Genomic DNA, 21,653 nt, shown 5'->3' on the forward strand with positions numbered 1-21,653 from the left:
ATAATGTGTTAGGCTGTTCTGAAAATTATGATAATTTTTTCTATCGCTTCGCTTTTTTTAATTGTCTGTTTTTTACTGGTCAAATGTTAAATATCGTTAAACCGATCTTACTTTGGAGTCTATATTCACGGTAAATTTTTATAATCCGACAACGGTTTTTAGCAAGTAAAGAGCCGTACACCATACTTGAGTATCAACAAAGAGCGAAAAAAACAAAGTGAGACATAAAACCGCCATTACTTCTCGAACAACCTAAAATATTAACAGTACGTTCAATTTAGCTAACACCTTTTTCCGTAGCTGCAAAAAATAGCAGGAATGCCTATATATCATTAAAATAGAAAAGATTTTCGTGTTCATTGTCCGGTGCTTAAAGCCAATACTTGGATCGTCCAGTAACTGGTGACACTTACAAGGATTCATCTCGTTTTCGCCATTTGAGGACTAACTATTATCGATTAAAAATGCCAGTCAATATTACCAAATTACATCTTTTTTCATTTTATTATTAGTAAGGAATAACAGCATAATTACTGTGAATTGACATGGACATATGCGCGTCCATATGCCGTGCTCTTCTACTAATTGCTGTGAAACACTTTAATCATCTTTGTGTGCTATACATCTATTTTTCGTCTTAAGATTATGATTAGCGTAAAGATTATTATTATCGGCTTACGACAGACTGTGACCGTAGTTGTGGTAGTGGTGAATCATCGGCCATCACATTACATCTTCCACAAAGGGATGGGGTTGACAATTCCAATCGCACTTGCCAGGCTCATTGACGGAATAACAGATTTATCCCTAGAGAGGAACCCGATATTGGTCAGAATGGTACCACAAATAACGTAGGCTTTGTCATAACATAAGAATGTAATACACAGTACCAAGGATACAGTGATTATAAAACCATGACAGAGCAGTTACTGCATAATTGAAAACTCACTTGTAAGCTGTTACCACGATATTTCTTTTCGGTTCCTGGTCATAGCTTTGTCCAGTGCAGCGATACACTTCGAGGAGCTCATATATAAAGCGGCGTTGCTCACGAGGCATCGGTTCAAATCCGTAAGATCGACTTGCTTGTACAGACTGAGGAGCATAACGTAAAAGAATTAAAAAATAGTTTCAATTGCGATCACACTTTCGGAAAATACTAGTCACATCCAGCAGTATGATCATTACTGTGCCTTTTATTTATTTATAAACGATGCTATGCGAATACTTCCTTTATTGACGATTTCTTTAATAATCAGTTATCGCTAGGCGCCTAGCAACAGCTAGCTAAGCAATTCTATTTGGTGAAGCTATATACATATAATAGCAAAAGCTATTCCAGCATATAAAATACGCGCCAGCAGACGATTTTATTGAATTTTACTCCGTAGCACACATACTTGAGAGTGACGAATTAAGATCCGTGTATAAACCTAAAATTTTGTTGGCAAATTATTAATACTGCGAGTATCAACGTCAATAATATTTTTTAAAGTACGAACTGCTAAGATATTCTAAGTCGAAAATCTGCTCGCAAGGAATCAGAACGTCGCTTGCTTGCTTGCAGTACTGTATTCGTTATGCCTATGAAGTACGAAATCTCGCAAGCAGTATGTTGCGGTTCACTTATGCCGCCAAAAGAGTCCGCGCACATGACGGTTTGAACCAGACAGTACAAGTTTATGCAGCCGAACGCTTAAAGTTTCACTTGCTTGAACGAGTTACTAAGGTTGTCGTCTAATTAGCCAATCTACTTATCTGATACATAATGCCTTTTTTAAAAAGGTGACGGGCTAACGAATTATATCCAAAAATATCCAATTTCACCCCTAATAAGGTATCCGTCTGGTGTTGGAGGACCCATGCACTAAACTCGGGACCCCATTTGTATGAGCCCTGGTTTGGGACGAATTCTATTATTACTTCAGGGGTACATAACACTAAAACCGATGTATGCCTGATGGTCTGTAACGTGAATCACTCCAAAGCCTTGTTGTGTTGATTTATGAAGTGAGATGGAGTTTCTAGAAAAGGAGGACAATAAGGAAGCCCTTGTGGGCTAAAGCCCACGGAAACACGTCATTGTTTTCAGCACACAGGCTAAGTAGTAAAGCAAATGCGGGGAGCTAAAAGTAACCTTCGCAACGGTCAAGATGACACGCTCACTAAGGAAACGACAGGAAGGACATTTTTTCATGTCGTCTGAAACGAAAGCTGGTAACCGACCAGTTGGTAAAATGCAGTAACGAATGCGTATAGGCGAACACGTATGAAAAATGAGCAAAACAGTCAGGTTCGTCCGTTATGTGTGTCTAGAGATAGATCAGTAAGACAGATGAAATGAAACCATATAATTAAAAAAACAGATTATTTAAGGCATTCTAGTTTTGTACAATGATTAATTGCATTGCAATTGGTTACGAGTCTCGGTACTGAAAATTGAACAGTAACATAACTGTACTACATACATGACTGATCTAACAATATTACCTAGGAGAAAAAAGCACTCACATTTTTTGCAAGTTCCACAAGATCGTTAAGTTTGTTGACAACTTTTGACGCAAAGTGCCAGTTTTTCCTTGCTTCTTCCTTAACAAAATCTGAGTAAAGCGATAAGGTGAATACGGGCGCATCTGGATTAATTTTAAGAGCTTCCGCAAAACGCCGATTTCGCTCCTCTACTGCACATCTTTCTACACACTTCAGGATACCCTTAGAAAGCTAATAATCAAGGGACAAAAACAAGTTTCAAACGGAATGTTAGAGATACGCGGAAATAATTTTCAGAGGTGGGTTATTTTCTTATTTCTATCTACTCTACGATCAAACATTTATCCGTGGTCTCGAGATGTATATTTTTTAAAAGCTCATATTTTGTGAACAACTAAAATATAGTAACTGCTTTTGTAATGCACGACGTTTGGAAAGAAAGGAAGATAACAGTTAAACCATACCGCCATTCCCATAGTTACCATTTTCATCCCCTTCAAGGTCAAGTAACAATAAACATTACCTACAGAGAGGAAATATGCTACATTCCGAAGCACGTGTTGTCGTACCTGGCTGAGGTCTTTAGCGAGGTTGACTTCCTCACCTCGGCGAACTTTTTGTTGCACTATACTGCTGACTGCTTGTTGGAACTCATGGCAGGTGCGCGGTTCTACTAACCGTCCACATGTACATGACACTTCAACCTGAATCATGTCAATCCGTTAACAAATGTATTATTACAAATGTGTATTGTTGTAAGGTATGAAAGCTTTAAGATAGATTCGGTTTGCAATATCAATAGGTTTCTGCAAAAAACCATTAATGGATTTTTACGAAGAGCTAAGAAACTTTTTTTTTTATAGATTTCAAAACTCAACCGCATGCAACAGCAGAAAAGATGAAATAGCCGCTTCAATCCGAATCCGCTCTTTCGCTGCATTTAAGGTACTTTATACTTACACATCAATAAAAAAATTATATACATATTTATAAAGTAGGGATACCTGTGTGAAACATGTGCTCGTCGGGCATTCGTCGTGACATGGCAGTTTACAAGGGTGTCCACATTTTCGAGGCACCTTGCAGGGTTGTTCGCATGAGGTCGGGCATTCACCTGCGTGGCACGTTTTGTCACACGAATGTCTACCACATGACAGAGGCCGTCCACAAGGGCGTCCACATGAAACGTTCTGTTCGAAAGAAATGCATTAAGATGAACACGTTCAAAACCTGACTTAACATTTCAGCTGAGCTTAGCTACGACGTTATAACATGTAATGTTAATATGTATTTAAATTCATAGCTTCAGATAAACCGAGAGCATTGTTAGTAAAACGAATATTTTTCTCTACAAAGTTTAAAAGACGAAAATACGTTTTCATTGTGCTGCATAAGTTATTGTTCTTTTCTTTCGGTCGTTGCAGAACAACGACATACTTTATGTTGAGTAGGCTGCAACTTACATCAAGATGGCAAGGTATATTTCTTCGAAGTTCGTGCCCACCATGGCATTTCTTCTCTGTTAGTGAGGTGCATGGAGGACATACCGGCTCTGAATGGCACGGATGAGTCACCGGATGCCGGCACCGATGCTCGCGTGCGCACAGCTGTTTGCATTCCGGAACCGGAGTGTTGCAAGGCACTGGCGGGTACACCACCGAATGTCCGCAGTGACAACGTAGCTCGTCGAAGCCTAAAAACATGTCGTCCAAAAATAATTACATTGAATATTGTAGGAAACAGGAATCACGTCGTGCGGATCGTACATTCTTCACCTGTGTTTTATTTCTCGAAATTTTGACATAAAGTACCCTTCCGCAAAGCAGAAGCAAAATCATTGTTAACAGTATTTCTATTCCGTGGAATAATCGCAGCTATTTTGCACACGATTTTTTTAGACAATTTAAAGCGTAAATCTATTTCAAGAAATCAAAACGTAGATGTTTTCTATATTCTTCGTGGCTTAGTGGTTATATGTAACGTTAACATTGTTTTATTGATATTTATAAACGTTTTGAGTTTCACGTCCAGTAGTGTCAAAAAGAACCGCCTCAACTGTTGATATTATTTACATATAAACAATAAGTAAATAAATTTTCCTATTCACACAAATTCGCCTATTCGCAACACATATATACGCTCCTTGGCACACTTGACCCGAAATTCCTTGTAGCATTCAGGTGAATTAGCTATATAATAATCTAGATATAATTAACGATATATTCGCCAAAGGTTGCTCAATAGTTTTAATTTTTAAATTAATTTCAGCGGTGACTAGTAAATCCAAATTGGAGTCATAGAAAGGTAGTCAGAAAGTAACAAAATGCGTAAAATATAAATGATACTTACTGACGTGTTGGCATTTACGACATATTCCTTTGTGACAAAGAGTAAAACATGAATGGATACCGCAAGAGAGTTTTTTTCCGCAGACAAGATCGCAGATGTGGAACTCCTTGTCACAACACTCATCGAGGCATTTATGCCGTCCACAGGTTTTTTTCTTATTGCAACGCCTTCGACAAACAAGCACTTTCTCGCCACACTCAGCCTCTTCTACAACCGCGCCACATCGACATCGCCTCCTGCATAACAACGACTATAATATTTAAGGGTGCTATTCAATAAATGTCTAGAATTGACTTAATGAGCTGAAGCTATTTTTTGGTACCACATGCATTTGAGCGAAGCTAACCACCCACATGAAAAAACACATGGCGCTTCCATTTGAACTGAGAAATTGCTCTTGTCGCTTAATTCTAATATAGCTAACGTTTCATGAAAACAAACTTGCTCGAAAATCCTACTTATGTTTAGTAGAAGCTAGATTTAATGAAGTAATATTTTTTGAGAAAAACCTCTACTCGACTGATATTACTCTACATTCAAATAAGTTTTTTATGGGAACTTCTATTCTCAATGTTTGATAAGAGTCGTCTGCTTGTCGATCCTTAATATGAAATACATTTGATTCGTTTAACATTGTTATTGAATGACATTATTCTATTGAAATTTTTTATGAATTGTATACGCGTAACCCGCTTTTAAAATGCAATGAAAATCTAAAATTGCGACTTAAACACCCTCTATAACTGCTGAATTATAAGCAATCATTTTTCTTGTCGATGCTTCGAATGAGCGTTAAAAAGACTGCAGTCAATTACAAAAATTCTTAATACCATATTCTATATAAACTAATAGCGAAGTAAGAATTTCAGTTTTCATGTGCCTGGCTATTTGACACGTCTAGTCAATGAAATTGCAACTTAGTGAGTTCCTAAACCATTGTACTTTCATCTATATTCTGCAAAAAGATATTTTGCTGACGGAGCCGCTTGAAAATATATACTTTGCTTGTAAAACCTGCACAGAGAACTCGGCCACGTTCGAACTGTTTAGCTATCTAACAAACTAGAAACAATGTAAAGTTTAATAAAACCAACCCTTTCACAAGAGCAGGGCATGGGGGACAATCTCCCTCGTGACATTTCTGCTCGCAAAGATGTTCGCAATCTTGAAATTTACGTCCACATTTGGCATCGCACAAGGGCACTGGCTTCGAACAATCCCAACCATTAGGTATAGAGCTTCGACCACAAGGGCATGACTTCAACAAAGATAACTGACATTCACCGCATTCACCGTTACGATGACATGTCTTCTCACAGTGATGATTACCACAGGACAACATTTGTTTACAGATTTGATCGCAGCTGTAATCATTGGGCTCAGCGCATAACACTTGCTTCGTGTTCTTCCCACAGAAACAACTAATATCCTTGAGCTCTTTACACGATTCGCAATCCCCGGGGTGGCATACTGTTTGACATTCGTGCTTAGCGCATGATAAAACCATTCCGCAGACTTGCCCGCAAATAAGCGCAATTTTGCTGCTGCACTTCACGTATTTGCTAGTTTTCCCACATTGACAAGGCTTCGATACGCTAGCTTCGCACGGAGGACATCGGCCCGGGTGGCAAAGTTTATTGCATTTGTGCGGACAGGATCGTGACTTCTGACATAGTTCAGTACAACTATGGGGCAGTGACATCTTTGATGGTTGGGGATTCTTCTGTTTGCGACAGAAACACCAGTAGTTCCTTGGCACTTTGCTGTTCTCGCCCTGACACGCCGGACACCGCCACGTTTTGTTATCGTCTGACAGCGATGTTTCGGCCCATTCAGCTATGCAACGTAGATGAAAAATATGAAAACAAGCCTGGCAGTTCCATATCGACTGTGTTGCGCGTATTCGGCTACAACAGATGACACAGTCGTAAATGTCTTTTAGGAGTTGTTCCTCCATTGACTCCTTTTGCGCTTTACTCTCTTCTATTGGTTGTTTCCTTGCAACTGATCGGGGCGGATCACGTCTGACTTGTGACATGGCCAGCATCATCGTCCGGGGCACAGAAGCAGACGTGTCCCCGCGACCATCATTTTGACTGAAGCCGTCCAACTTGCTATTTGATGTGACCAAATCTCCATTCGCCTCTGTACGTTTTGTAACGCCGGTGTCATTCTGGGTCGCCGCGCAAGCACCTTGTGCTGATGGCGCACGCATCGCTGGGGTAAATTCTTGCGCGTGAACATTTAACCTTAACACCGGCTGGATTAAGTCAACATCCGAATGTGCGCTCTGCTGGAAACCATGTTGGAAACTAGTATTTCCATTTGCGCCATCAGCTTCTCTAAGTACAGCACAGCTTCCACTTCGCCTGTCTCTGACATGACCTCGACTGGTTGTTGCATTTTCCTCATCGTTACTTTCGTCCTTTTGCATTCGTTTATCTCTACGTGGTGGTTGTTGTTGTTGTTGCTGGTTCTGTTGTTGTCCTTTTTGCGAGCACGGCAGTTGTTGCTTTTCCTTCTGTGACGACGGCTGGTTTGGCTCCCTAACGTAATCCTCAAATAGCCGATCGCGAGGTTTTGTCAATAGACGCCGATTGCTGCTACCGCTGCCGCCGACACTAGGACCTCTTATAAAATCTGCGGCAAATTTAGTAGTACCTGCTCTGTTCTCTCGCCAATTTTTATTTAGGTGACTGCTCCGTCCCTGGTCACATAGTCGGTCTTCATTTTGACTTGCTTCTCGGTGGCGGGCTGACGTCGAGAAATTACCGTGCCTCAATTGGAGTGCGGAGTTACACCCTCGATCCAATTGGTCTGATAGCCCCGACGGACATGAAATGAAAATGATCCCTTTTTAATGACTCGAAATCCACGGATAAAAGTAGTTTAGACGAAGGTAGTTTTATGTCTCCCCTTACTTTGGGGGCTGGTATTTTAAAAATATATTACGTTTATTCTAAGCGCCTTTTTCGATCAAAGCTCTCCATTAAGACATTCACCGGGCCTATTAGGGCTATTTTTATAGTGTTTTAACGCTTGAATACAGAATTTGTCTAATGCGAAATGTATACCACAAAGTATAGTATTCGCGATAGAGCAGAAGGTAACCTGATAATTAATCCCTCGATCAAATTAACACCATCGATCCAATTGGTCTGATAGCCCCGACGGACATGAAATGAAAATGATCCCTTTTTAATGACTCGAAATCGACGGATAAAAGTAGTTTAGACGAAGGTAGTTTTATGTCTCCCCTTACATTGGGGGCTGGTATTTTAAAAATATATTACGTTTATTCTAAGCGCCTTTTTCGATCAAAGCTCTCCATTAAGACATTCACCGGGCCTATTAGGGCTATTTTTATAGTGTTTTAACGCTTGAATACAGAATTTGTCTAATGCGAAATGTATACCACAAAGTATAGTATTCGTGGTAGAGCAGAAGGTAACCTGATAATTAATCCCTCGATCAAATTAACACCCTCGATCCAATTGGTCTGATAGCCCCGACGGACATGAAATGAAAATGATCCGTTTTTAATGACTCGAAATCGACGGATAAAAGTAGTTTAGACGAAGGTAGTTTTATGTCTCCCCTTACTTTGGGGCTGGTATTTTAAAAATATATTACGTTTATTCTAAGTGCCTTTTTCGATCAAAGCTCTCCATTAAGACATTCACCGGGTTTATTAGGTCTATTTTTATAGTGTTTTAACGCTTGAAAACAGAATTTGTCTAATGCGAAATGTATAGTACAAAGTATAGTATTCGCGGTAGAGCAGAAGGTAACCTGATAATTAATAGTAAGAGTGCTGTAAAGAAATGCGCAGCTTCTGTAGGATAAATATTGTACAACAGTCTTCTAAAAATAGGCACAACTTAATATTTTTTTCTGATAAGGAGAACCAGTCCTATTATCCATCTAATTTAGGGCTTTCTGGTTTACTAGATCAGCAAATATTACTTGGTATCATTTGTACCCTAGAGAACTAGTGAAGCAACATCCACAATTGTGAATTCTGTACACAAAAAGAAATTAAGCTAATATACACTATATATGCTATTTTGAAATACAACCATCTGAATATATAATCAATCAAATTACAGTTGTTCCCATAGACTACACATTGGCAGCACTGATAGGTAGGTATCTATTAGATCGACTTCAAACCAAATACGGGCCTTTGTGCAAAAAGCAAAAAAATTTTTTAAAGAAAGGTAAAGGAGCAGCAACGGTTGTGACATTATCGGTACAGATTTTTCTGAGGAAATACCTGTCCAATTTAAGGTTAAATTTAGGTGCATTCATCTGGATGGTTGTCCTTGGCTTAGCGAAATGTTAGAAGCTTGTAAGTATGGCAAATCGTTAATGAGCTGGTAATAAGTACTTGGAATAAAATAATTTGAATGTACACTTATATGTATTACGGTTATAATCGAATGAATATAATCATTTGTTTGTATGTTAAAGAAAACATATTGCTAATGACTGTTAATATCATTACTTTACAATGAAAATGGAAAACCTAAGGTGGTGTTTTTTACTTGAATATCATTAGTAAAAACTTCAGGCGGAATAATAAAATGTCACTTGTTCTCAAAATCAAGAATATATATATAAACTGAATGGGTTGGAAAATACCAGCAAAAGATTAGGAAATGCTCCTTATAGGTCAACCCCATGAATGAGGTTAGATTCGCGTACTTCATGAAAATTCATTTGCAAAATTTTGTTGGCGCTTCACAATCCGCCACGCAGATCTTCACGAACCGCTTAGGCACTCATAACATAAGCTTGATACGTATCGAAATATGTTGGATCGCTTGGGTTCATTCGTACGAAATCTGCTTTATTTTACCACAGTATGATCACGACAAATCCTATCTTTTTTCGATGTTCGCTATTTGCCAGTACGTTGAAATAATAATTATGGGTACGTAACATACGAATAAATAGCACTTTTTATTCACAAAAATTGTATAGTATGCAGGCCGCTAGTACACCTTTTTTGCATAGTACACTTCTGGCCATTAAAATATGTACATAAAAACCAACCCACGAAATATACCTGTCTTCATTGTCATCCCCCATTTATATGCTCCATTTTCGAAATAATTTTACCCACACTTCCATGGGATGGTAACGTACCGTTGTAGTCATAACGTTGTCTGCTCCTACAATCTCGATGTGTCCCGTTAGCGGGAGTCTCTTTCGAGAGGTTTCCGGAAGCGCTTGAGCTCTCCGCCGACATGCTGTAATTAATCTGATAATAAAACACCTTGCAATTTTATGAACACACGCGAGCGTTATTGTCAAGTTGTGACATTAAAGATATCAATCTCTCTTTATTTGTCACAGGCACACATTAAAACCTTCAAGAACACCCCCCTACTCAGTGACCGTGGTATAGCGTGTGCACCCTAACAGGCCAACCGAACTAATCGAACTCGAGCGGACCTGTGTTACGAAGTACTATGAGCAAGTCTATGCATCCATTCTTATTAAATATAGCAAAGGAGCCCTAACAAGTGGAAGGGGCGAACGAGACTAAATAATCATTTTTAAACGAGTGCACTATTCTCGGATGGTCCGGATTAGAAAATAACAAACAACGCATCTACACTACTGTTGAGTCATGCTGTTGCTGTATGAACGCTAGCGATCGACTAGTCATCGTGGGTGATCACAACAGCAAGATATTGTCCTCTGATTGGTGGAGTCGGGCGACTTGGCAGATAAGAAAAGTTGGATAGAACAGATAGATAGACTAAAAAATACATGGTGGGGTGTCCATAATCTGCGAATGAGCCCAGAGCGTATAGCAACCGTCAATTATCCTTGTTACACAACTATACTATACTGGCGGTATATGAGCTTCACGAGCACGTGAACACTTCAGAACTAAACACACTTGCACATTATCGAGTGCCGTTCTTCTATGTCACCCGCACTCTCAACCCGATCCGAAGAGTGATAGGGTATCTGCAACTAAACGCAACGGTGACATGTCTTCAAACGCTACAAGGGCGGATCAAGGCTTGGCACTTTATAGTGCTACCGCACATTATTAGGCAGCGTCCCAACGAAACCACTCCTGTTCTAACTAGATTGGTAGGCACTTTCTAGGGTCGCAACGGTGCTATTAAAAGTAAGGGTCAATATGTGATAAGAGATCTTTGCTTGAATACAGCTGTTCGTCCGAAGGTGTTCAAACCGACCACGTAAAGCGAACGCTAGAGGAGCCTTAAAAGAGGCGCAACTGATAATCTTACAAATTTGTAGATAAGCCGAAATGGGGAGCTGGTGCTGAGCGTTTTGCACTGCCTGGCCCGGCGAATTATCGGTAAATATCAGAGAACGGTCTCGCGCAAAAGCTTCCCCTGGGCCTCTTCTTACCAGGGCCCATTCAAAATAACGATCTTCTAACTTCCGTCAAGTTTGGACTAGTTGGCGGTAGTTGTTGGATACGCAGAACGGTACATAACAATATGCTGTTGTATGAAATTGTCAACCTATTTTAACTTAATAAACTTCGCTGGATTGAACATTTACTAATATCGCAGCAAAGATAATGCAAGTAAGCACACTTGAAGCTAACTGCCCGAGCGTATGAGAAGGCATTGAAGTTCATTCAAATATGGCGCCATTGAACTTGAAAAGATTGTAAACACGACAGATCCAACGACGATCATTGTTTGCCTGCGTGAGGTTTATGCTACAAGAAAAGTGAAAATTCTATATTTTTCAATTTTGTGCGTTGTTTCTATTTTTTCATAGAACTCTAAGAGCCTATCGATACGTCAGGGCCAGGCCCTGAGTAGCTGGGCAGCTCCGGAGGCCGATATTGAAATTGCAAATTTTTACGTGATTTTTCGTCGGGGCGTAAAAAATCGCGTCGTGAAGGCGTCTACGTGACGCTCAATGCTGCTCAGTGATATCGCGCCTCGAACTGTGAATTCTCGGCCGATTCGATAAAGGTGCCGCACTATAGGCACCCTAACTTCTATGAATTATAGCGGCTTCCATACATTACGTGCACCGCTAAAATTCCCCGATGTTGTGACGGGTAGATGTGTGTTGTGATGTCGAGTGCCTTCCACTATACGAGTTTGTTATGTGTTTGCTTAGTGATCTCTGCGAACCGAAGTTACCCAGAAGATTTTATTAGAATAGCATCTACTTAATACTGCCGTGTAACTTTCCGTTCTGTGTGCACTCTTGGAATTTACGTGTGTGCGTGCTTATCGCCGGAATTCTGACGTTTATCTATCTCTCGACGGTGTTGTGCTTGTGCACCAATCGAGTCCGTGGTCCACAGGAGTAAAAATTTCATGTTTATTTTTTGTGGCCAGTATGTGCTCAGTTAGTGCGAGTTACCTGTGTATTTTCCTTTTCAGTGCCAATATTACCCGTGGATACCAGTTTGTCGATGTAGTGTTGTGTATGCTGGTGTTGTGATTCGAACATCGCTGTTGCTTTTTGCGGTTCGTTGTTTGTTATTGTGAGTTCCAACGGTGGCCAGTTGGATCGACACCAGTGTCTTCTACGAAAGAAAACATATCAGAATATACGAATAAGCACAAGACGTGCTTAAGAGAAACAGCGCCGTCACTAATACTGCATAACTGACCGTCAGCGAAAGATGGGTTCGAAAAAAAACCACAAGGATCGCAAACGGAGCAAGCGCGACAGACGTTCGAGATCTCGATCGTCCAGCGCTAGTTCTCGATCCGAGAGCGAAATCTATGAACGTCGCCGAAAACGACCGCATCGCGAGGAAGCCGTGAGTTGGTCTTCAATTTGGAACGGGGCGACCCAGCCGGTCGCTACGTAAGAAAAATAGACGTGAAAAGCTTTATTTTCAATAAGAAACCTGCCATTTATCGTTATATTGATTTGAATATATTTCCAAACGATTATCTGTTTTGGGTGTGATTCTGGCTGTGGTTTCTGTTACTACGGAGAGCAAGGAAAAATTGACATTTGTCGAAACGAATCCTATTGTTTCAAAATGGCGTAGAGGAATCATGTTATAACATGTACACCGCGGTTCAGTAGTGGAGATATAGTGGGGTCGATGTTTAGAGCAAAGAGATGACGTTTTTAATGTTCCAAACAAGCCGTAAGTTCAGTTTTCACATTTATGTGTGTAAATCGCTCGTTATCGTCGTTCCAGACACGTACACTATATTATACATCCGTCAATAACAACAAATTATGAGTGCGTGCGCAAGAATATATGGTTATCATTATTATTATTATAGAAAAAGTTTTTCTTTTTTCTAAACTTTTCGTTTTTCTTGAGCAGATATGTACTATATAAAAACAACAAAAGAACCAGTAGAAAGTGTAGCGAAATTCTCAGCGCAGATGCTGCAGCTGTTGTGTAGTTCGCCTGATGCCTACCGTACGAGGTTGCCCCGATAATCGATGCCGCACGATGTACATAAAAGATGATTTTACACACACACAGATCTTTGCGCGTGCTCGATGCGTACATGTGTGCTAACAATCCCCTACTTTCCACTGGATACATTAGCACGTACATATTCAGAAACTATTGTTCCGTTTTTTACCGCTTCTGCTGCCTATGGCTGCAATAAGTTCGTGTAAATTTCTGGCCCGATTTGAGTTCCATGGGTCATTTTCGCTAATAGCTCTCATCATCATGTTTCATGTGCTCACTTGATTGTTTAGATCACGGGACAATTCCATTCACTTTAGTATTCTATGCGCTATTTTTGTCATCACAGTTAATTCTGCCGGTGATGCTGGTTTTATTTGTAACGCAATTAGATGCGATCGCATATATTCGTTTTTGAGATCGCCACTGTTATTGTTGATCACTTTGGTGTTTTACTGGGTCTTTAAAAAGAAACAAAGAGATCCAAAAAATGATCATGGAAACAAAATAGAATACTGCATCACAGGTATACAGTAGTGTGTACCGATTTTTTGTCTGTTCGATTCGAATGCTATATGGTGAACAGCCGACATAGTGGGGGTATAAATGCCTCATGCTCTTGTGTAAGGGTTCTTGGCTCGATACAAAACGCTTACATAGCGCTTGTCGGCTTTTTTTGGCGGGTTGCAGCGCGGGGTGTTGACTATGTCTCGTGGTGACAGCGTTTCACCGTACTGGCTGGCGTGCTTCATGATAGCGAACAGCAGCCGCAGTGCATCATGACAGAAAGTCGTTTGGTTTTTTTTTACACGTATGTCGTTGCCGGTTAGTGGCGACGTCGGTTTGCCCGGCTAGTAATGCTACTAGTTATTTTTCTTTGAGTAGCAAGGTGCTAAAGAAGTGTCTGATTTCGCATTTGTGGACCTCTCTTAATAAATGTTGAGCGCACAGGAGTGATTAACAATATTGTGCGACATTCAAGTACGATATGTGAAAAAAATATATCGATAAGCATATCATTACATATGATTTTCACTCCCTTCTATTGAACACAATTGCGTGTCCATGTCTTGGCCATTGCCGTTAACCTTAGTAGCTGATAACCTAAGAGAAGCTCTGTTTTATCAAATCGTAGCATTAGAGCTGGTCTACAGAACGTATAATCATGCATCAGAGCTGGTGTACATGAACCCAGTGTTGTCTATTGTTCAAAGCATACATGTAGCAATTCGTCAGGAATAGCAGACAATTCAGAGATCACACAAAGTAGCCGTCTATCATGGCTTGTCTATATCATAAGTTCTCCTCCTATTTCCTCTACGGATCATTTTATTCCAACAGCTCCAGGTATGCTCTGATAATTATGATATGTGCAGATATGTGGTACCGTTTGTGCTTCCTTGGGCTGTGCATGTCCAAACCAACTTTTTATACTTTTATGTGTAAACATGTATTGTTCTTGATACACAGCGTTGTCCCGCCATTTGTTTTCAATTTCTCGATGTTTATTAGACTTACTTTATCGATGAGCTGCTGAAATATTTCGGGCAGATGGTGACGAGAAAGTTAGCTACGAGGTTCTTTTACTTGTGTATGGTGCGATTGCCTCATGCCAAGAACGGCATTGCAGTTGTGAGAGCTTTATGAGAATTTCTTTGAACATCGTTGTGTGGTAACCACACTTTGGATTGACAGTGTATGAAAATGCCGCTAGGCTGTTTTTATTTATACGGCTATATTTCTTTTGATGTTGTCAGGCTATTCGTGCAAAGCATGTCCGCTTTATTAGACTTGTTTGCATATATTGAATTGTACATTATGATTTTAATAAGCTACTCGCAAAAATAAATAAGCCATGCACAATAACGTAAACAGAGATGACGCTTAAGGGCCTAAAACCTCATATCATGGGCTTGTCGCTCAAGCCAGGCGGTATTTCACTGTTTCGAAATTATTTTTATTTTCACGTAGGCGAGGCTGCCAATTGTTAAGAAGGATCTGGATAGCTAAAAATTAAACTCACTATCAGAATGAAGTGAAATGCTGCTTTGACAAGCGCTGAGACTATACGTAGCCAAAGCCTTCTTATTTTAAAGGTAAATGGATAATATGCAAATTCAAAAATGACAATGTTTTAGAGGATTTGCCATTTTTACATGACTGTGTCCATTTTCAGAAAAATTAGCTGCGTTTAATTGAACTTGACTGTATATACCTGCTTAATCATAGGTTTCGCATGGCTCCACGTTCGACCCGAAAAGTATCCATGTTTTAAGTCATTTCGTATCTTTTTCTGTCGTACCAGAGAAGTATGCATTGCGAAAAAATACGAACGTTTCGGCTACATGCGATAGGTTTGCTCTGAATTTTCCACAGAAGCTTTCGTGCTGGCTGCAGTTTTGCGGGTTTATCGGTTGGAACCCCCTTTTAAAATTAATAGAAAAACGTTTCGTATCAGTCCCAGCTAAATAACGATCCCAGAATCTAATCACATTATTTTCTTTTCAGCTCTAACGTTTAGGTAGCTTTGTAGACCACAGCCGAATCTCTTAGCCCTAAATGAGGTGCGCGCCCCGTTCCTTGCATGCTATTATTTCTTTTCAGCCAACCTGTTGCCTCAAAGTTGTGCGGTCTGACCAACCCTGCAATTTTGAGGCAACATTATCTTACAGGGTTTCAGGTTTCTATTCCTTCCAGATTGGACAATGCTTAGGTAGAGCAAAGATATTTTGTATATGTTCATATGTGATTTGTACATATAAAATAATAAGATCGTTGAAATGCAAGGAAAAAGTATTCGAAGCTACCAAAAGTTAGCTAAAGATGGCTGTGTGAATACACGATGAATGTAATATAATACGCAATAAATGACGCACATGAGCAGTGCGTAAAAATTGTCGGTATAATTTCTGTGTCTATAGGGGATGAGTGACCTGGTAAATTTTCGGTTCCTGCCTATGGGACGGTGCTGTCTCCTGAACGAGTCGTGAGATGGTGCTACAGGTATACATGTCTATGAAGAGGAGGTGCTTTTGCTCAACAATCCTTTTTATTCCCGCTTGGCGGTAACCCAGCTGGGTTGCATTTTTTTGGTAACAAAAACTTGAAGAGGAGGTTTCTTGCCCGTCGATTTTCGCCTTTAGTGGCACTTTTTTGCTTTTACCAACTTTTTTCGGCTATTTCATCGCGGCACAAATATTTTACGCCATCGTTTGCCTCGTGCGCAAACGATCTTACACCGACAACAACGCTACGATCATCGCATCGACGTTCAGCCGGATATTCAGGTCGGTTTAGTCCACAATGGAGTTATGCTTTGGTTGCATGCGTTTTCAAGAAACATCATAAAAACTTTCTTTTATGTTGACTGTCTTAAAGCGAGAAGAACCACGCAAAGATGCAGGCAGGGATTGTCATGATCGGAGGCGTTCTCCATCCGAGGACCACGGCAGGGTGGTACCAGACAGTTCGCGTTATGCCTCCTATCGAGAAGAGAAGGCCGAACAGAAGAAAAGGGATGATACGTTAGATAGGAGAATTGCAAAAGGTACTTGTTGTTGACGTGCAAACTTTAATAGATAATGCTTCGAGTTTTACTCTCGGTATTACCGTCAAGATTAATACACTTTACTATGACGCTTGATATGGTGTCTTCTGACATTTTGATATTAATCACTCTTGGAAATGACTGTATTCGTTAGACGTAGTTTTTTAGTGTGTGAGTTTGCCAATTTGCTTCTATCCAGAGCGAGCTCGGAGTGCAACACCCGAAGGACCTTCACAGGAACGCGAGGTTACTCCTGAGATTGACGATGGAAAGGAAAAGCTTTCTATGAGTATTGAGGAAACCAACCGACTCAGAGCGAAGTTGGGCCTCAAGCCACTTCAAGCCGACAGTGAGGAAAAGAAAGACGATGAAAATAAGGAAGTGTTTGTACGAACTGAAAATATTTCCGAAAAAAAAGAGGCCGAGGCGTTTCGAGATAAGATTCGCACTCTGCGCAAGAAGCAAGAAATCAAGCGGAGATATGAGAAGGTGAGCTATATTACAGTTGGACTTTTGTATGCCCTATTTTTCCTATGTGACTTGAATCAATATAAGATAGTGCTTTTCTATTTCAGACATATATATTAGTTCAGTTGTTTTTGCATATTACTGTTCGTATTATTACTAGAGTACCCTGAAAACTTGCGTGTGTTGACTATATTGGAATATGTGTGTTCTTTTGATTCCGGGTTCGAAGTGAAATAGCGCTGTTACGTCGAGTATGATGAAAAAAGCAAGTTCGTATTACAAGGAACTGTAGTATGTCATAGATTAAATAATATACATATCATGCGTTTGTATTACAACAAATATGGACGTACGATAAGAAGTGTATTATTATCATGCGATTTTCTTACAGGTGAAGGGTTTGGCTGATTCTGATGAAGATGACGATGCAGCAAAGTGGATTGCAAAGTCCCGTGCCATAGCTGACGAAAAAGCAAGAGCTGCTAAGCGTGAAAAAATGCTCCAAGAGATGGAAAATGAGCTCGGTATGATCATCTAGCTCAAAAATTGGCATTTGCAACTTGCAGCTAAATTATGACACAGTATATACTGTTGACCTTAGCCCTTTTGGCGTAAATCTTCTTTCTAGGATGGGCCAGTATACAATACATATGTATATACTGTGAGATAATTTTTTTTCTTTCAGGTATTGATGATCTTGTCAAGAAAGAACTTAAGTTGCCTAAGAAAGACTACAGCGCTAAGGACCTGGAAGGCATCGAAATCGCTCACAGGGAAGACCGTATTAGGGAAGGCCAAACAGTGGTGCTTACTCTAAAGGATCAGGGAGTCCTCGACGATGGTGAAGACGTTTTAGAGAATGCGAATCTTATAGATGACGAACGGGTCGAAAGGAACAATCTAAATAAAAAGCTAGGCGTCAATACCTATAATCCATACGACGACGCTGAGGTAGACGAGTTTGGCATTGTGCATAAGAAAAACGTCCTCTCGAAGTACGACGAAGAGATCTCCGGAGCAAAGAAGGATAGTTTTAAAATTGGTGTTAACAAAGAGGAACGCCGCCAGAAAGAACTAGAAGCGATTCGAAGTAAACTCCAAAAACAGAAGGAATCGCTTATTCTTTCGCTACCAGAAGTTGCAAGGGACTATATGACCATTGATGAAATGGCATCATTCAAGAAACCAAAAAAAAAGATTCGCAAGATTCGCAAACGCGAAATCCTAAAGGCGGAAGACCTAGTGCCAATTGGCGAAGAACCTGCTGCAGGTAGCGACGTCGATCACGGGTATAGAAGAAGGCGTGAAAGGCCCACTGATGATGATGATATCTTGGGACCTGACACTGATCTATCCAATATTAAAGTCGAGGATGATTTACCAGAACAAAGATATCGTGAGAAATTGAACAAGAGTAAAAAAGTCGTGCGTCCTGAGGAGTCGATTAAGCAAGTGGCGTCGCAGATAGCTGCTATAAAAGAAGAACCCGAGGAGCAGATTACCAGCGGCGTGAACTTTAGCTCCTCGATGGTTCTTAATGCCACAGCCGAATTTTGCAGGACACTTGGGACTATCTCAGCGTATACTCTCAAAGAGGAGCGTTTAGAAAAGAAGCCCAAAGAAGAAGACGAAGTGGAGATCGACGATGGTACCTGATAAGCTTTTCTCTTTTTTAAACAATACGTATTCATCGATCATTATTTTTCAATTATTTAGAATTTTAAATATGTAGAAACAAAACGGGAATTTTTCTAAGAAATACGTTCAGTGAATACGGTTTTTATTTCGTCTGGAATCTAACGTTTTGGCACAAGTTTAATTAGAATATAGATCTATCTTAGAAAAGAGAAATATGTTATCTGTCACTGGCGATTGTGACGATGTTATAATAATACAATATTTGTGATTTAGAGCGAATGTGTAATTTGGCATTCCTTTTTCATTGTTACTTCGCCAAAATTTAGGCGTTGTCAAAATAGCTATTCTGTAAATAAACGAAGAGTTTATATGTTATCCCAGGTAACGGAGAAAACGTGCCCATGGAAGAGGAGGAAGAACAACGTAACACTTGGGCCGAAGTAGATCCGTCGGTGCAGAGGCATAGGACACTGTCTGCACGAACAGAAGATCGAGTAACGGTCTCGAAGGAGGCTATGCCGATCCTTGAGGAAGAACCAAATGTGTCCTTAGGAGTGGCTGGAGCCCTTGAACTAGCTAGGAAAAAGGGCTATATTGAGGATGGGTCCAAAAACAAGCCTGCCACTGTGAAAAAACTACAAGATCTACAGGCTAAGAACTATACGATCGAGGAAAAATACTACGATGATGAAGGTCGAGGTAAGCTGCTGAAAACAATTGTCATCTAACATTTCCAACTTGTCGGCAAATGTAGCTTGGGTTATCAGGAAAATGCTAAAGCTTAGATTTTATACAAAATGGATAGAATGTTAGCTAGTCACATTGTTTATCTGCTGGAGATACCTACGGACGTCAAAAAATAGATGACAGTTTTCCTTTGAAAACTGTCGGCTATTTTCTATTTATATTTTTCTATATTTCTACAGGAAAGTAATTAATAAAGATAAAATCAAGATAAAACAATTTCAGTATTTTCAATATTGTCAACTCTTTCAGGTCGCCGAAGTGGCGGAGCAGGTCATTATCATGGACCCGTCTCTGACTTTAAGGATAAAATTAATTATAAGCCTGAGGTTAATATCGACTATATTGATGACAGTGGGCGTCCAATTAATCAGAAAGAGGCTTTCCGTTACCTTTCACACAAATTCCACGGGAAAGGCTCCGGTAAAAACAAGATCGACAAGCGGCAGAAGAAAATCGAACAGCTAAACAAGCTCGAACAAATGTCCAGCGTAGACACTCCACTTAACACGTTGAAGCTTCTACAGGAAAAACAGAAACAATTACAGACGCCGTATATTATGCTAAGTGGCGGAGCTGCCAATGCGCTGACCGGACCCAGCGGGCTCAGTAAAAAATAGTTCACGAAACCCTATGGCCGAAATACGATCTTCAAGTTTTGTTATCAGGCCACATAACTTCGATAATAGTTACAGTTAGGCATTTCCGGCGAGGTATATAGTCGGAAGATGCACGCCATCAAAAAACAAGAGACCATCACGAAACCAGGATTCATCATAAGACGTGGATTGAACCGGAATCATGACCAGCGAACGCAATTTTGCGTTGACATAATTACTGTGTTTATGTTGAAGATCTCATAACATTTTCACCTTTCTACCGCTTTCGAATATCAAAAACGGGGAATTTTACTTAGCCTGTCTGTTCGATTCGACCTAGTCTTACACTCCGGTTTACTGAAACATGGCCAGTTAACTTGAAGTTAGTTTGATCGAGCCGGAACAACCAGTTAAGGTTATTACATAAATCCCATTTACAACGTTAATTAAAAAAAAATATTCCCTTAAGCATTTCTTAGTATAAAAACAGCTGTAACTAAAACAGCTATAATCACCACAATTATAGATATTTGCAGAAAGTATGATGATGTCTTCCCAACCGAAAAACAGGAATTAAATATTGGGAATGCAAACCACTATTCAACTTCGCTTTTGATTTTCGAAAAGGTTCTAATTAATAATCAATGATGTTTGCTAATATGTTAAGGTAGTGATAGGTTAGGTGGTAAAAAAGATAATAAACAGGATACATAAGAATATTAAAAAAGGACTGAAAAAATAGATTCCTTGGTTGAGAAAATGGGGAAAAACTTGTTGCTTTAAAAGCAAAATAAAAGGTATTAGGCAGAAAGTAGAAAACCGAGGAAAATATAAGTAAACAATTTGTGTCCAGCCTCTTTAAAATAGAAGCAGTTCTACTAAATTACATCGCTTTTTGAAATTCAACATGTTTAGAGTTTTTAGAGACATTTTGTTTTTTTTTTCTATCTCACAGACATAGTATGTTCTATTTCATAATGTGTTTAGATCGATATTTTTGGGTTAATTTTTTTTTTATTACACGGATACATAAAGGCTGGAGTGTATGATTTTTTATATGATATTATAATTTTTTGAAGAAATAGCAAGTTGGAGGCGAACCACGGTAATTGGCGCTTTCTCGATGAGAAGCTACAACGGGCAGAGATAAAAAGCTAATTTTGTATAAATGATAGAGGTAATAATGTTTTGTATCATGACGAGAAAAACTTTATTCTCTGTAATACTCCATAATATACCAATACATGTTAATTGTACTATTAACGCGAATGTTACGTGTTTTTATTGCGTTTCGTGTATAATACCCCTATGGCAACCGCAACTGTTTGGCAGCTTAGCCTTTATAGCTGAAGTAAAATGGTTTGCATAAGTGAAATCGTTCTAACGTTGTATTTTATTTCAGATTAATATG

General features: G+C 39.7%; 2 protein-coding genes and 1 long non-coding RNA gene across 4 annotated transcripts; 2 read left to right on the top strand and 1 right to left on the bottom strand.

Annotated features, from left to right (window-relative positions):
* Positions 1 to 475: 475 nt before the first annotated feature.
* Positions 476 to 11,260, bottom strand: LOC111258686 (protein shuttle craft). Of its 2 annotated transcripts, none has more exons than XM_022830150.2 (10): positions 11,115 to 11,260; positions 9,991 to 10,094; positions 5,934 to 7,656; positions 4,840 to 5,075; positions 3,954 to 4,183; positions 3,495 to 3,680; positions 3,060 to 3,194; positions 2,512 to 2,721; positions 950 to 1,095; positions 476 to 807 (listed from the first exon to the last, which is right to left on the bottom strand). In XM_022830150.2, exons 2-10 carry the CDS (start codon positions 10,091 to 10,093, stop codon positions 729 to 731), a joined length of 3,048 nt encoding a protein of 1,015 aa, XP_022685885.1. In that variant the 5' UTR covers position 10,094; positions 11,115 to 11,260; the 3' UTR covers positions 476 to 728. The 2 variants fall into 2 exon arrangements, with proteins under 2 accessions (XP_022685885.1, XP_022685887.1); XM_022830152.2 differs by having other exon boundaries at positions 9,991 to 10,105; positions 11,115 to 11,246.
* LOC147753740 (uncharacterized) lies at positions 2,702 to 4,049 on the top strand. Its single transcript, XR_015310257.1, has 3 exons — positions 2,702 to 2,789; positions 3,354 to 3,435; positions 3,915 to 4,049. It is a non-coding gene; the product is annotated as an uncharacterized LOC147753740 (long non-coding RNA).
* A 266-nt stretch (positions 11,261 to 11,526) lies between the features above and the next one.
* Positions 11,527 to 21,511, top strand: LOC111258680 (U4/U6.U5 tri-snRNP-associated protein 1). The gene is made up of 8 exons (XM_086967555.1): positions 11,527 to 12,145; positions 12,240 to 12,625; positions 16,625 to 16,793; positions 16,993 to 17,282; positions 17,653 to 17,785; positions 17,947 to 18,909; positions 19,281 to 19,598; positions 19,896 to 21,511. The coding sequence occupies exons 2-8, from the start codon at positions 12,485 to 12,487 to the stop codon at positions 20,261 to 20,263; spliced, it is 2,382 nt and encodes a 793-aa protein (XP_086823681.1). The 5' UTR covers positions 11,527 to 12,145; positions 12,240 to 12,484; the 3' UTR covers positions 20,264 to 21,511.
* Positions 21,512 to 21,653: the final 142 nt, after the last annotated feature.

Source organism: Varroa jacobsoni, unplaced genomic scaffold (assembly GCF_002532875.2).
Source record: "Varroa jacobsoni isolate VJ856 unplaced genomic scaffold, vjacob_1.0 scaffold_254, whole genome shotgun sequence".
NCBI lineage: Eukaryota > Metazoa > Arthropoda > Arachnida > Mesostigmata > Varroidae > Varroa > Varroa jacobsoni.

What these genes read in the sequence shown, in the direction of transcription:
- LOC111258686 (XM_022830150.2), bottom strand. Translation starts at nt 10,093, where the DNA reads ATGTCGGCGGAGAGCTCAAGCGCTTCCGGAAACCTCTCGAAAGAGACT. An exon ending in TGCCCTGCTCTTGTGAAAGG is followed by an intron (nt 5,076 to 5,933) that starts GTTGGTTTTATT and finishes GTTGTTATGCAG; the next exon opens with GAGGCGATGTCGATGTGGCG. An exon ending in TTGTGGAACTTGCAAAAAAT is followed by an intron (nt 1,096 to 2,511) that starts GTGAGTGCTTTT and finishes TATGCTCCTCAG; the next exon opens with TCTGTACAAGCAAGTCGATC.
- LOC111258680 (XM_086967555.1), top strand. Translation starts at nt 12,485, where the DNA reads ATGGGTTCGAAAAAAAACCACAAGGATCGCAAACGGAGCAAGCGCGAC. An exon ending in TCAAGCGGAGATATGAGAAG is followed by an intron (nt 17,283 to 17,652) that starts GTGAGCTATATT and finishes ATTTTCTTACAG; the next exon opens with GTGAAGGGTTTGGCTGATTC. An exon ending in AGAGATGGAAAATGAGCTCG is followed by an intron (nt 17,786 to 17,946) that starts GTATGATCATCT and finishes TTTTTCTTTCAG; the next exon opens with GTATTGATGATCTTGTCAAG.